Source organism: Natator depressus, chromosome 9 (assembly GCF_965152275.1).
Source record: "Natator depressus isolate rNatDep1 chromosome 9, rNatDep2.hap1, whole genome shotgun sequence".
Classification (NCBI taxonomy): Eukaryota; Metazoa; Chordata; order Testudines; family Cheloniidae; genus Natator; species Natator depressus.
The window spans coordinates 62,666,471-62,681,849 of NC_134242.1; the positions used below are offsets into that span (position 1 = coordinate 62,666,471).

Here is a 15,379-nt window from a genome sequence, read left to right on the forward strand (position 1 = left end):
GCATTACCACAGATTTTGTTTGCTACATCCCTGGTTCCTCCACATATCTGGCATCATGCTCCTTTCTGCCCTTTCCCGCAACTTTTCCAGTCCTAGGGTGTATAGAATCATAGGACTGGAAGGGACCTCGAGAGATCATCTAGTCCAGTCCCCTGCACTCATGGCAGGACTAAGTATTATCTAGACCATCCCTGGCAGATGTTTCTCTAACCTGCTCTTAAAAATCTCCAATGATGGAGATTCCACAACCTTCCTAGGCAATTTGTACCAGTGCTTAACCAACCTGCCAGTTAGGAAGTTTTTCCTAATATCCAACCTAAATCTCCCTTGCTGCAATTTAAAGCCGTTGCTTCTTGTCCTATCCTCAGAGATTAACGAGAACAATTTTTCTCCCTTCTTCTTGGAGCAACCTTTTAATGTACTTGAAAACTGTTATCGTGTCCCCTCCCCCCCAAGTCTTTTCTTCTTCAGACTAAACAAACCCAATTTTTTCAATCTTCCCTCATAGGACATGTTTTCTAGAACTTTTATAATTTTTGTTGCTCTTATCTGGACTTTCTCCAATTTGTTCACATCTTTCCTGAAATGTGATGCCCAGAACAGGACACAATATTCCAGTTGAGGCCTTATCAGTGTGGAGTAGAATGAAAGAATTACTTTTTCTGTCTTACTTACAACATTCCTGCTAATACATCTCAGAATAATGTTTGCCTTTTTTTGCAACAGTGTGACACTATTGACTCTTATTTAGTTTGTGAGCCACTATAACCCCCAGATCCCTTTCTGCAATTCTCCCTCCTAGGCAGTCATTTCCCATTTTGTATGTGTCCATTGATGCTTTGAGCTGGAGTTGTGATTCCTAGCTCCAGGAGACATACCTATGCTAGCTCTAATCCAGCTAGCTCACTACAAATAGTGTGTCTGCAGTGGTGCAAGTGGCAGGAGAGGTTAATGGCCCCAGTACATACCCATCTAAGATGCTAGCCATGTGCTCTGGGTGGTTAGCCACTCCTGCTGCTTGCCCCACCAGTTACTCTATTTTTAACACACTAGCTCAGTCAGAATGACATCCCCAGTTCAAAGCATAGACATACCCTTAGTGTGAGGCTTCCTCCTCCTCTGCATCAGGTTCCCTGCATCCCTCTACTCTGCCATCTCACCAGCTCTTTGCAAAGCTGATCTGGAAAGGATGTATTTTGTTCTTTTCTCACTCTTAGGCAAAAATCTCCAGGGTAGGTCCAAACCACTACAGATTGCAAAGCTGTTACTGCAGCATTTGGGATCACTGCTGTAAAATCTTGGATTACTTTTGTGGGTATATCTCTTAGTTCCTGTACTGAGCCTTCAAGGAACTCTGCCCTTCTACATCACTTCTGATCTATAACACCCCTGGCTTTTTGAGTTCTGGGCCCCTAAACTGCTCTGCTGATGCACCTCAGTCATGATCTGCATTGCCTTTGCTATTACAGAGCGGTGTCTCCACACTGTTCAGCTAATGTACGTCATTCCTGATGAGATGTGGTCCTAGCTGCTCCAGTCATGGGTCTTCATACAGCTCTCAGTGCATCTCAGGGCTTGTCTATACCATAGGGCAATGTGCTCTGTGGGGGTGGGATTTCTAAAGCACACAGGCCTAACAAAGAAAATAACAGAACGCCACTAGCCGTCACCTTCAGCCCCCAACTAAAACCCCTCCAACGCATTATCAAGGATCTACAACCTATCCTGAAGGCTGACCCAACACTCTCACAAATCTTGGGAGACAGGCCAGTCCTTGCCTACAAACAGCCCCCCAACCTGAAGCGAATACTCACCAGCAACCACATACCACACAACAGAACCACTAACCCAGGAACCTATCCTTGCAACAAAGCCCGTTGCCAACTGTGCCCACATATCTATTCAGGGGACACCATCACAGGGCCTAATGACATTAGCCACACTGTCAGAGGCTCGTTCACCTGCACATCTACCAACGTGATATATGCCATCATGTGCCAGCAATGCCCCTCTGCCATGTACATTGGTCAAACTGGACAGTCTCTACGTAAAAGAATAAATGGACACAAATCAGATGTCAAGAATTATAACATTCATAAACCAGTCGGAGAACGCTTCAATCTCTCTGGTCACGCGATTACAGACATGAAAGTTGCGATATTACAACAAAAAAACTTCAAATCCAGACTCCAGCGAGAAACTGTTGAATTGGAATTCATTTGCAAATTGGATACAATTAACTTAGGCTTGAATAGAGACTGGGAGTGGCTAAGTCATTATGCAAGGTAACCTATTTCCCCTTGTTTTTTCCTACCCCCCCCCCCACAGACGTTCTTGTTAAACCTTGGATTTGTGCTGGAAATGGCCCAACCTGATTATCATACACATTGTAAGGAGAGTGATCACTTTAGATAAGGTATTACCAGCAGGAGAGTGGGGTGGGGGGAGAGAAAACCTTTTGTAGTGATAATCACCCATTTTTTCATGGTTTGTGTGTATAAAAACATCTTCTGTATTTTTCACAGTATGCATCCGATGAAGTGAGCTGTAGCTCACGAAAGCTCATGCTCAAATAAATTGGTTAGTCTCTAAGGTGCCACAAGTACTCCTTTTCTTAAAGCACATTAACATGCTGCACATTGATTGGTCCATGTAGACCCTGTTGGTGTGCATTAATGTATTACTGTTTTAACCAGTACTATGTTCAAGCACACTAGGTAACCTTCAGTTAGCACCAACAGGGTCTACTTGAAAAATTCCTTACCAGATCCAGTCCTACTCTCCACAGGACTGGTATTTGACTCTTGTACCTCATGCTCATGCTCAATTCCACATTAATATGGATAACTATCATCTCAGTTTGGAGCTAGCTAAGGCAGTACTGCATAACCTGAAACCAGGAATGTCTCTGTGCATGGGGCCTGGCCTCATGTCCTGGTTGATTTGACAGAAACCAGCGTGTTGTCCCGGTTGCTGTAAACCCCAGCAGACTGGCATTAAACTGAGCCTTCACAACCTGAAAGCTGAACCATTTCTTGGTCTTCCAAATCGGGGTGCCAGCAGCTGAAGGCTTTTTGGGTTCTCAAAGGCCAGCTTTACCTGCTGTGGCAGTACTGGGCCTCCTCTGGATGATCAAATATGAGGCGGTGTGATATGGAGGCATCCTAACAAACTGTATGTATGCAGCTTCTGACTTGGTACTGCCACTCCAAGGTGCCTCAGCATACTGAGAGACCTAAAAGGGGAAAGACAGTTAACTATGCAGTAACATTACAATAAAAATACAACTGAGCATTAATGTAAAATCTGAACATACTAGAGAGGCAGGACAGCCAAGTGGCCATTGAAACCACCTGATGCCCAAACTTCATCCGTTTCTGGCAGTGTCATTACCATGGTGAAACTAAGCTTAGCCACCTGAAAGTGGCCATTTGGAAAAAATGAGTCTTCAGAGATGAATGGAAAAATGCTGAAAGCTTCTGCTGTCTGGATGTGCTCAGGCTGAGTGTGCTTTAGAGTAATGGAGCACTGGGGGACAAGCATTTCACTGGACTTCTGGCATGCGCTGTCTTGCAGATGTGGACAAATGCAAGTCATGACCCCAATAATTGGGAATGCCCAAGCCTGAAGTGACAAGGGTGAGGATGGGGGGAGAGGTGGGAAGGGACTTGAATGGAAGGGAAAGAATCTTTAAGTCACTTTGGTGCTTCTGAAGACTCTTTGGAGCTGCTGAGATCTTTTGAGTGCTATTTGCATCAGCCAGCACCACTGGCAGCAGACTGTAGCAATTGTTGCTTGTGCAGAGCCTTGTCTGTGGAACCAGAGAGAAGTTACGTCCAAAGCAGACTACGAAGAGTTAAAAGGGATCTCGCAAAACTGGGTGACTGGGCAACAAAATGGCAGATTTCAGAGTAACAGCTGTGTTAGTCTGTATTCGCAAAAAGAAAAGGAGGACTTGTGGCACCTTAGAGACTAACCAATTTATTTGAGCATGAGCTTTCGTGAGCTACAGCTCACTATGGCAGATGAAATTCAATGTTGATGAATGCAAAGTAATGCACATTGGAAAACATAATCCCAAATATACATAGCATATGATGGGGTCTAAATTAGCTGTTACCACTCAAGAGAGAGATTGTGGAGTCATTGTGGATAGTTCTCTGAAAACATCCACTCAATGTGCAGTTTTCAGAGTAACAGCCATGTTAGTCTGTATTCGCAAAAAGAAAAGGAGTACTTGTGGCACCTTAGAGACTAACCAATTTATTTGAGCATAAGCTTTCGTGAGCTACAGCTCACTTCCTCGGATGCATACTGTGGAAAATACAGAAGATGTTTTTATACACACAGACCATGAAAAAATGGGTGTTTATCACTACAAAAGGTTTTCTCTCCCCCCACCCCACTCTCCTGCTGTAATAGCTTATCTAAAGTGATCACTCTCTTTACAATGTGTATGATAATCAAGGTGGGCCATTTCCAGCACAAATCCAGGTTCTCCCCCCCCCCCCAACCCACTCTTTGTGCTGGAAATGGCCCACCTTGATTATCATACACATTGTAAAGAGAGTGATCACTTTAGATAAGCTATTACCAGCAGGAGAGTGGGGTGGGGGGAGAGAAAACCTTTTGTAGTGATAAACACCCATTTTTTCATGGTCTGTGTGTATAAAAACATCTGCTGTATTTTCCACAGTATGTATCCGAGGAAGTGAGCTGTAGTTCACGAAAGCTTATGCTCAGATAAATTTGGTTAGTCTCTAAGGTGCCACAAGTACTCCTTTTCAATGTGCAGTGGCAGTCAAAAAAGCAAACATAATGTTAGGAATCATTAGGAAAGGGATAAATAAAAAGATAGAAAATATATTGCCTCTATATAAATCCATGGTACTCCCACATCTTGAATACTGCATGCAGATGTGGTCACCCCATCTCAAAAAAGATATATTGGAATTGGAAAAGGTACAGAAAAGGGCAACAAAAATTATTAGGGGTATGGAACGGCTTCCATATGAGGAGAGATTAATTAAATTGGGACTTTTCAGCTTGGAAAAGAGATGACTAACAGGGGATACGACAGATGTCTATAAAATCATGACTGCTGTGGAGAAAGTAAATAAGGAAGTGTTGTTATTTTCTCGTTCGCATAACACAAGAACTATGGGTCACCAAATGAAATTAATGGACAGCAGGTTTAAAACAAACAAAAGGAAGTATTTCTTCTCACAACTCTCAGCCAACCTATGGAACTCCTTGCCAGAGGATGTTGTGAAGGCCAAAACTATAACAGGGTTCAAAAAAGAACTAGATAAGTTCATGGAGGGTAGGTCCATCAATGGCTATTCGCCAAGATGGGCAGGGGTGCAAAAACATGCTCTGAAGTGCATTCTGGTGAGTTTAACATTTATCCCTGAGTATTTGCAAACACTGGTTGTCCTGATAGTCACAGCTGCCCTGTGAGCTAGGTCAGCATTGTTCTCTGTATTCCACAGATGAAGAAACTGAGGCACTGAGAGGTTACGGGCCAAATTTTCAAGCTTGGGTTTAAGTTAGTCACCTAAATCGATACTGAAGCATTAACATCAAAGTGGCTTGATTGTCAGAGGTGCTGACCTCAATGGGCACTGCAGGGACTTTGCACTTCTTGACTTGGGTGACAATTTTAGGCACCCAAGTGTGGAAATGCCCATCTGTGACTTGCCCCAGGCCACAAAGGGAGCTGAGATTTTTGTCCCCTGCTCTGGTGCTTTTGTCGGCTATTAGACCCCACTGCCTTTCATGCTATTCAGCTGCACCTTCTTGTGGCCAAAGCTCTCACTGGTAGCTCTGCATAGGAGCTGGATTAGTTATAGGCAGCTGGGAGGCAGGAGCTGTCAGTAATGCTAGTGCTGTCAGTGGTAGCTGGGGTGACACCGTCCATCATAGCTGTGAACTGATTTGGGGTCTTCTCAAAACTCAAGGGACTTGTAACCGCATTTATACTGTATCCCCAAGCCCAGCCCTGACTGGCTGTGAAGGGACTCTCGATAAACCTGTGTGCTTCTGGGGAAATCAGTGACAAGCTTTCATGCTAGTGAGTAAAATCTCTTTTCTTTCTTTTTGTCCCCTGCTCCACTCTCCCGCCCCCTACCCTGGCAGGTCTCAGAGACTCTCCTACTCTCCATTGCTGCGTCTTGAGGACATGGCGCTGAGCATCCCAGGAACTGTTCCTCTCTGTACCATTCATCTTGGAATTCTACTCATGGCGTATGCTTTCCCTGCTGAAGCTGGGTAAGATGACAAGAACCTGGGGGTTTTAATAACACTGGTGACTGAGGACTCCGCGCGCTCTGCTTGGGATATTCGAGTGTAAGGTCCCCAACCCCCACTTTTCATCATGTGGAGTATTCCAATAGAACCTAGAAAAAGGCCACCCCTGGCTTTTCTTTAAACCATTCCAGTATAAACCCAGAAGAGTGTCCACTTTCCTCCCCGCACCTCTGCCAAAACCTTGCTATAGGGTTCACGTGTGCCCCTCTCTAGCACCTGCTCAGTTTGGTCTTCTGCAATATTTTCCAGGATGCTGATTGCACTATCCTCCATCTCATATGCAGTATTTTGCTGCTGCACAAGTATCTGTTTTCCTGGCCGCATGCAATATTCTAGCATAACATAAAACAAGCCCTCCCTCCCCCTTGGAATGTTCACTCCCTTGTAGCTGAGAGTGACTGGGATTACATTAGCATTGTTCAAGCCGCCATAGCTAAGGTAATGTCAGCACTTTTATGACAAAAACCAATTTTCTAACTTGGCCCATAAGCAATTCGCTCTGGGCTAAAACTTGGCAGATTGCTTCCAGGCCTTTTTAAAAATAAATAAATAAATATTTCGTTCACAAAATTTGAAAAATGAAATTGATTCAGCTGTTTGACTGTTACAAGTGTAAATGACAATGAAAAAAAATGCATTGATCTTGGATGGAGTTCTTGGCCTTGGTTAGTGGTTCTTGGACTTGTACAGTAGCCCAAGATCTGGGATGCTACTGCCTGACCTTACTTGCTTTCTTGCATTCATAAAACTGTTCTGAACAGAGAAAATGAGAGTCCATTTGTCCATAATTGGCCACCTGTAATCACATCATTATATAGTCCAATGGCAGCATAACACTCCGCTGTGCCTCCCAAGTGACCCCTTGTGGTTGACTGTCAGGAGGGATGATCTCCTTTTAAACAGAGGAAGGCCCAGCACAGAACAGTCTATGTGGGCAGTGGTGAGGAATAAGGAGATCCCCAATAAAAATCCCTTTGGAGATATATATATATATGTACAAATACACACACTGCATCCATCTTTGGCAACAATATTTGGTTTAGTTAGGGTGACCAGATGTCCCATTTTTAAAGCCCTCCTGCAGGTGTCCCAACTTTTCCTTAAAAACAGGCAACTTGTCCTGTATATTCTGTCTCTCCCCCTCCAACCCCCATGAGTACTGGCGGATTCTGCTGCTGGCTGGATTCCTGCTCGCAAGCTACCCATCCACCAGCAGTGAGTCGGGGGTCCAGTGGCTGACGATGAGGGTGGGTGTGCAAGGCTGGTGGTGGGGCAAAGTTGCAGCGTGCAGGGCCGGCCGCTCCCCCTGCTGGTCTGTCAGTGCAGCTCCTGCTGCGTGCTGGCTCTCGGCCAGCAGGGCCCTGCCCCCCACCCCGTTTCTGGCGGGCAGTGGCTGCGAGCTATGGTGGCTGGTGAGTGAGGGCAAGCGCCAGGCAGTGGCCAGTTTTGTATCCCCTCTGCTGCTCACCCATCAGCCCTTTATGTGCTCCCCCTCTTGCTGTCCTGTCCTTGCTTTTCCCTTTCACCCACTTTCCCCCCGCAGCTCTGCTGCTCCTCCATATCCACCCCGGTGGGGGGCATCCTGCTCCCAGTGCTGTGCGAAGAACCAGCCCCTGGTCAGAGCACTGATCTCAGCAAGAGCCTGGCTGGCAGGTTCCTTCCTTCCCCCACTGCCTTGGGTTGGGCTGGCGCCCCGGGAAAGCCCAAGACCCTCCGGCCCAGTTCGCTGCCCCGGAGGAGCCGAGCCCTGCATGTGCCGAAGCCCCGTGCAGCACTGGCACGGGGAAGCCTCTCTGCCCCTCAGCTAAGCTCTGGAGTGGCAGTGGGGTGGGGAGCGATTTCTAGCCTGTTCATGCCCCGAACCTGCAGGCTCCACAGCAGCCCCTGGGGTAGGGGCTTAGCACCCTCTTCACCCACCATCCCCTTGCCCTGAGTCCTGCCCCTAGGGAGGGTAGCACGGGGCTGCTCAGTCCCCAGGCATCCTCCCCTGCTAAGCCATCTCTCTGGCAAGGTTCGCTGAAGCCCCTGCAGTCAGGATCCCTGGGCCCTGGTGCACAATGCATCCTTAGAGCTTAACCCCCTCCTGCCTGCACTATAGCTGGGGGACAGGAGGCTGCTTGGTTATGTTGGTGGTTAACAGCAGCCTGGAGGTGTTAACTGCCTTTCAACACTGTGTAAGGACGGACCTGCTTCTCCTGGTACCTGGCACTGCGTTTTCCTGAGGCAACAGGAAGCGGCGGCCAGCACATCCCTCGGCCTGCGCCGCTTCCCGCAGCCCCCATTGGCCTGGAGCGGTGAACCGCGGCCAGTGGGAGCCGCGATCGGCCGAACCTGCGGACGCGGTAGGTAAACAAACCGGTCCGGCCCGGCAGGGTATTTCACTGAACAAGCGGCGGACCGGCTTTGAGAACCACTGCCCTAAAGCCTTAAAGATAAGAAGGTAAATAAAAAGAATCCAACTATGCAGTATTTCTTTTTAACAGGGGCTCAGTCAACTTGATGTTAATTTGAACGTTTGTACTGCATAGTTCTGATTGATTGCCACTGAACTCGCTTTAATACGAGTAATTTTACCAGGTGTCCCATATTCAGCATAGGGAAATATGGTCACCCTAGATTTAATTTTTTATGTGTACAGAATCATGCAAACACATTCATTCGCACTTATCCCACATACACACTTGTGCACACCTGCCACATGCCTTCTCTTCTGCATACTCAGTCTCCCCACACGTTCTCATTTGTACGCATGCACTGATACATATTTGTTTTGCACATACTCAAGCACACATGCTTATACATCTATGCCCCATTCTTACAAGTGCATACCTACATGTGCACACACTTGTGTAAACAGAGAGAGAGAGGTGCTCGCATGCCTACATGTGCATTCATGCCCTTGTGCACACACATGCACACTCTCACTGCAGTTCAACCAGTGAGCTAAAATGGCTCCTTCTCCCTTACTGCACATGAAAACCTCCCTCTAAAAACTGCTCTACTCTTCCTGAGAGGCAATAAACCCCCTTGTCTCTAAGCTGCGGAGAAAGGCTTCGTTTTGTTCTTTGACACAGTAAATGGGCTTCGGAGCAATAGCCAGAACACTTGCTGAGTTGCTGTTCCTCCAGCTGCACTACCTCAGTGCTTTCATCACAGCTGTCACTAGTGCAGAGGGAGCAGTAAACTGCCAATGTGAACTTTCATTCCATTTCCATTCCCTGCCCAAGATAAACCCTTCCCTTTGTGCTGGGTTTTCATTGTAAAGGAAACACGGACAGGCCCCTGGTGACAAGGGTGGCAGCAAGAGCCACTGCAATTTAGATTAAGGTGGTGGAAGTGAACCGTTTATTCTTCTGTTGTCTCTAACCTGGGAATCTGGGCATTCATTTGTCATGAAGTCCTTCTACGTTGTGCTGAAAGTAGTTACTTAGATAGTAGATAGTTTTGGAGACACACTGGAAGCCAGCCTGCGCTGTGCCTGCGAGGGGCCCTGCTTGTTAACCTTGCTATCTATAGGCAGCCTTTCTGCATTCTGGTCCTCTCTCTCCCCTTGTCCTTGGGCCTTGTTACAGATCCCAATTCCCCTCCAACCCACAAGGACATGATGTTATCCCATGCTCTTTTGTTCCACATCATAGATCCAAATTTTCCTCCATCTCACTCTGCCTTGGCATTCTCCTGCGGTCTGTCACCTCTTCTTACGTACCTGCTTGTCCCTCTGATCTACCTGCCATTACGCCACACTCTTATACTTCTTGCCCTCCCCTCGTTTCAGACCTCTTCAGCTGAACAAGACCAATCCAAAGAAATCTACACTTGGCCTCCAGGGCTGTAAAGCCAAACGTCCAGTGAACTATCTTCATCCCCATCCCAAACACCTGAGCCATGCTAACTAGCAGAGGAAAATTCAGCCCCTTAAGGCCAGTGTGGGTGGAACAGGAAATGGGGTCCAGAACTGAGTGTGTGTGTGTGTGTGTGTGTGTGTGTGTGTGTGTGTCTTTGAGCAGGTAGTTAGAGCCCAGGGAATAGCACCTGGAGGTTCCTTTTTCAAGATGATGGGAAGCCTGTGATTTGCCTCCGCTAGGACCACAATAAAGGGGGAAACATGTGGAGTCCCACTAAGCTGTCAGTCAGCATGAAGCAGCTTGTATTCCACGCCACTCACTGCTAGGCCATGAGCCATAAACACCCTGCCAGCATTCCTGCCTGACCTTGCAGCCCTTCTGACTGTAGGCTTGGTAGCACTGTCTGAACTGGCCTGCATCCCTTCAGATCTCTTCATTGCCCCTTCGTTGCATATTCTCAGCTCCTAACTCCACCTCTGTCCCTCACATACACGTCATCATCTCACATTCTGTTGGCCACGTGTTGGTCTTGTTCATCTGCTGTCAGTTCTCCTTTCATTCATTATTTCTGCACCCTCCAGTCCGACTTGGTCAGGGCAGGAGAAGGATCAATTTGTCCCATTGTTTTTCCTTAGCCAAAGGGCAGCCTTTGCTTTATATTAAGGATAGATGAGCCCCTCTCCAAAGCTATGCTGGACCAAGCAGATGCCCCAAATATGGTTCCACATAGAGATGCTCCTGATTCTTTCCTTTGAAATTTTTATCTCCCCAGCTGTGCTGCTTTTTCACAGTCTTCTAAGCGAGATGTGAACCCCACAGTCTTCCAGTCTGAGTTAAAATTTCAAACCTCAAACAAAGCAAAACGGGTTCAAAATTCGACAAGATGAATTTGTCGATCACTTGTGAACCTCTGTCAGGCATTGCTCTTAAAACACTATCCTGTCATGCTTTATATTAAGGCTGCATTTTAAATAGCTTATAAAGCAATAATAAATTCTTAATAGCTGTTGATAGCATGATACAGATATACATTTCATGAGTTCTAGATGGTTATGAGCACATCAGCAGAAGGTGGGACAGATAGTTAAAACCATTGTTAAGCAACCTGTGGGACATTATTCCAATTGCACTATTACAGTCCCACTTATTAAAAATGGCTCTTTATTAGACCTAGTTGAAAATCAGATTTCTGTCCCATGGATATTTTAAAATTTGTTTTTGTACCAAATCTGTACAAAAAGTCAATATATATTTATTTTTTTACAGAATGGAAAGTGCCAAAAAAACTTATATGAAATGTTTCATTTTGACATTTCTGATTAAAAACAAAACCTTTTGACTTTCCAGAACAAAAACATTTCATTTTGGCTTGGATGGACATTACTCTATATCTCTTTCAGCTGCCACAATGCCTTATACGAGTTGTAGTTCAAGTGTCTCCGGTCTCATTCTCCTCTATGGGCTGGACTAAATCTCTGATATACCATGGTCATGTGACTTCCATGATGCATCGTGTCAGCTCAACAAGACTGGAGACTGTGGTGCATCATGGGAGATGTAGTCTAGCCAGGGAGTCTGTCTCAAAGAGGAGAACTGGGGCACTCAAATACTCCACGCGGTAGGCAGCAGCACAAGCAAACACAGACTGATGTCAAACAGACCTGAAATGAAACATTTCAGTTAGGGTCAACAAACTGAAGTGTGTCGATTCAGGTCAACCTGACCCTCCACAAAATATTGCATTTTGATTTTTCCCGATACAAAGTCAAGAAATGTTGGCCAAATCAAAATTTTTCACAGGACAATTTAGATTTTGCAGAAACTGAATTTTCTGTCAACCCCACTTGCACAAAAATAAACGAAATAACTGCATTTAGATGGAAAATTCCTGACCAGCTCTATTATTTGTCATTTATTGGCCCTTTATAAACTATTTATAAGTGTATCTGTAATATAAAGTGTGACCCTCTAACCAAACCCCATGCTATACAATTGGTCTTGAAAATGCTAGCCACCATTCCTCCCCTCACTATTCTTCCATTTTGCCCAGGCTCTGCATTTCCTGCGTCAGACTAGAAGTACTAAAATACATTGAGAAGATGCTGTTCTTGTATTTCCAGCAAATGACAGGTCTCTCATGAGAGCCTGTTTTCATGAGCTTTCAGACCCCTCCTTGTCGCGTCCTAAGCCAAAATCTCTGGCTAGTTTGGCTGAGGTTCATATAGGCCTATGGACCTCTGGGGGTGCTCCTCTGAACCTTGTGAGGTTGTTCTGTCACTAACTAGCTGTGGTGGTAGGAGATTGGCTAGGCTAGTAATCATTATACCACGCTGGTGGTGGCTTCATCCAGCATGCTTAGCGACACTGTTAGAGAGATGAATGCACGACCCGTCTGACAAGCTAGAATGGAGTCCAGCACAGGCATGCTGGAAGCTCCTAGCCACTGCAGCACCGCTAGCACTTTCCTAAAAGAAACACGTTGGGGAAGGAGGAAGCGAAATCGAAGCCTGCAGTTTGGGAATGTGCGTTCCCTCTTGTTTTCTGCACCACAAAGGGAAGCTGCCCATCCTACAAATCAGCCCTAATGCAGCAGCACCCAAGAAACAACACTTAAGTGGATGAAGAAAAATAGAAACATTCAGAGTAAAAGAGAAAAAAAATCAGAAAGAGAGGGAAGGAAGGGGAGAAAACAAACTAAATGTGCAGAGTCATGGGTAGGAATACTACCAAAGCTGCTCCACCAGCCCCCTAATATGGATCCAGGAGTGCTGCTCTGCAAATGCACCTGTATAATTTACAACCCCCCACAACCAGCATTGGTGTCTTTCCCATTTGGCATGTTCATTCATCTTAATCAAGCTGCTGCTCCCAAGTCATTTATTTCTCTGTTTAGCAGTAATGCATCGATTTGTCAGTGCTGGACTGCAACCCCCACCAGAGGAGACTCCTGCACCACTTCTAGCAATTCATCCGCTAAACCATCCATTCATCTCTGTACCTTCCTGTTTCTTTATCTATCATGCTGCATGCCCAGGCTTCTTAATCTTTCCTTCTGTCTCCTTGCAACTTCTTGTAGCTGAACTTTGCAATGTCCCCTCCTGAAGTGGAGAGCCTGTAAACTCCTCTATCCATGAATTCTTCTGCATCTTTTGCTAAACGTCTCCTGCTGGGAGAAACTGGGTTTGGAGTAACAGTGGTGTCTCCTGAGCTCCTGCTAAACCTTTCTCCATTCAGATGTTGAGTGGGAGATGCTGGAACTGGGGAAGATGATTCTCCCAACCAGGACTCGTAAACCATTCCCCACCTGACTGGTTGATTCTAGCACTTTAGTTGCCAGCACCCCCATACAGCAACTTTAAATGGATAAAATCGCAGTGAGATCTCTGCAGTCAGCCTCTGCAGTGGCTACAAGGAAAAGAGGCTGGGACTGGAGTAGGTGTGATGTCTCTTGCAATCAGCCTCCTACACACGTTATACTATGGACAAACATAAAACATACTGCAGCGCAAGGCTGCAGAGGCAGGCCATGTCTGAATGAACATCTTTGTTTAAAACAAGAGCTCAGGGCATATCAAGACCGAATTTCTAGTCCGATTTCTCTTTTTATCTCTCTCTTCTTTCCCCAGGCTTTCTCAGAAGCATGGTCCAGATATTGTTGATGACAGCAAGGACAATATCACCATCTTCACACGCATTCTGGACCGGCTGTTGGATGGGTATGACAATCGGCTGAGACCTGGACTCGGAGGTCAGTCTGCATTGTGAGGATTTTATTTTCCTTCACTACATAGCTTCATAAATGAGTTATAAAGTTTACTCCCAGAGTAATATCAACCATCATTCATGGAGTAAGGGGGGAATTCAGTCCTACAGTTGTTCTTTCCCGGGTTCTTTGTAACCGCAACAATCTTCTGGTGGGAGAGAAACCCACCTTGCTCTCCTGAGGTGAGATAGGAAGATGGTCTCTCTCTGACCTATGTCCTGAGCTTCTATGATAGCTGCATCAATAGACCTGTAGATTGACCAATGTGGGCTTCTCTTCCTACACTAATGGACCCCAACCTCCTCCTACAGAAGACCTCCTTCTCCTGTGGAGAGAATGGAATTTGGTTTTCAAGTTCATTCAGTCCTGGGCTCCTACCTCAAGGCTCTGCCAAATTAAACCCTAGAAACAAACCCAAGCCAAACCCATCCCAGGCATTATTGTGATCTGCTTTCATAGAGCAGAACCCCAGTGAGCCCCAGGGACCTGCACGTCAGGCTGATGTCCTTCTTTCCAATTGACTTCAGAGGGTTTTGTCAGAGAAATGCTTTCAGTATCAAAATAATTTCTTCTGTATCTATGTCCCATTTAGAAATTACTTAATTGGGAGATTCTTCTTGCACTGGGTCTTACTCAGCTAGGCCTCTCTCACTGGGACTCAAGGATGATCTGAACATCACCATCATCAGGAATGATTGTTATTGTTGTTTTTCAAGCACCCAAAACTCTGTTTAATGCCTTATAAGACAGGGTTCCTTCCCCCAAGAGCTGACAGTATGACTATGGCATGACCATGATGAGGAAGGACCACAGATGGGATGGTGGGTAGGTGGACAAGAGTTACACTAGTAAGATGATGGGGTTATTCAGTGAGGCATGGATACATGATAGGTGTTTTGGTGGGAGCAGGGGGATTTCATTACCTTTCCTCCCCTTTGCTTCATGTAGGCTTTGCATCCAAATTTTTTCAGAGGAACTGACGCAAGGGAGGTGGCTCCTCTCAAGTGTGGGTTGCCATTGCCAGAATGTTGCTGGTCACTGTTTGTGAAACTAGAGCAATGGATTTAGGTTGAATTACACTGTGTCTGTAGGGAACAGCTGAGAGTTCCCCCACCCCACAGCCACTGCCCCCATCCCATTCAGTACAGCGTGGAGAAGCTGGCGCTAGAGAGCTGTGACTGAGCCGGTCTTGCACTACGTTTTCCAGCTTCTTCTGCTGGAGTTGGAATGGCAGCGATCTCCCCCACAGCTAGTGCTTCGGCAGCTTCTTACAGTGACTTCTGAGAGAGTCTAGGACTGAAGTAATTGTGGGCTGCCCTGCAAGCCGCAGTACTGTACTTTACTACTCCCAACAGCACCTCCTGCTGGGGAGGTGGAGACTGAAGTCCCTGAGTTCCCCATACTCTATTGCTCCTATGGAAACTTCTGCTGGGAAAGCCTGGGATTAGAGCAGCTGTGATCT

At 46.2% G+C, this 15,379-nt stretch overlaps 1 protein-coding gene across 2 annotated transcripts in view; it reads left to right on the forward strand.

Annotated features, from left to right (window-relative positions):
* Positions 1-15,379, forward strand: part of GABRA3 (gamma-aminobutyric acid type A receptor subunit alpha3) — a 138,237-nt gene that overhangs the window by 10,382 nt on the left and 112,476 nt on the right. For both annotated transcript variants that reach the window (XM_074964375.1, XM_074964377.1), the window contains exons 2-3: positions 6,139-6,270; positions 13,781-13,902. In XM_074964375.1, coding sequence (XP_074820476.1) covers positions 6,182-6,270; positions 13,781-13,902 — 211 coding nt within the window. In that variant the 5' untranslated portion in view covers positions 6,139-6,181. The remainder of the gene's footprint in view (positions 1-6,138; positions 6,271-13,780; positions 13,903-15,379) is intronic.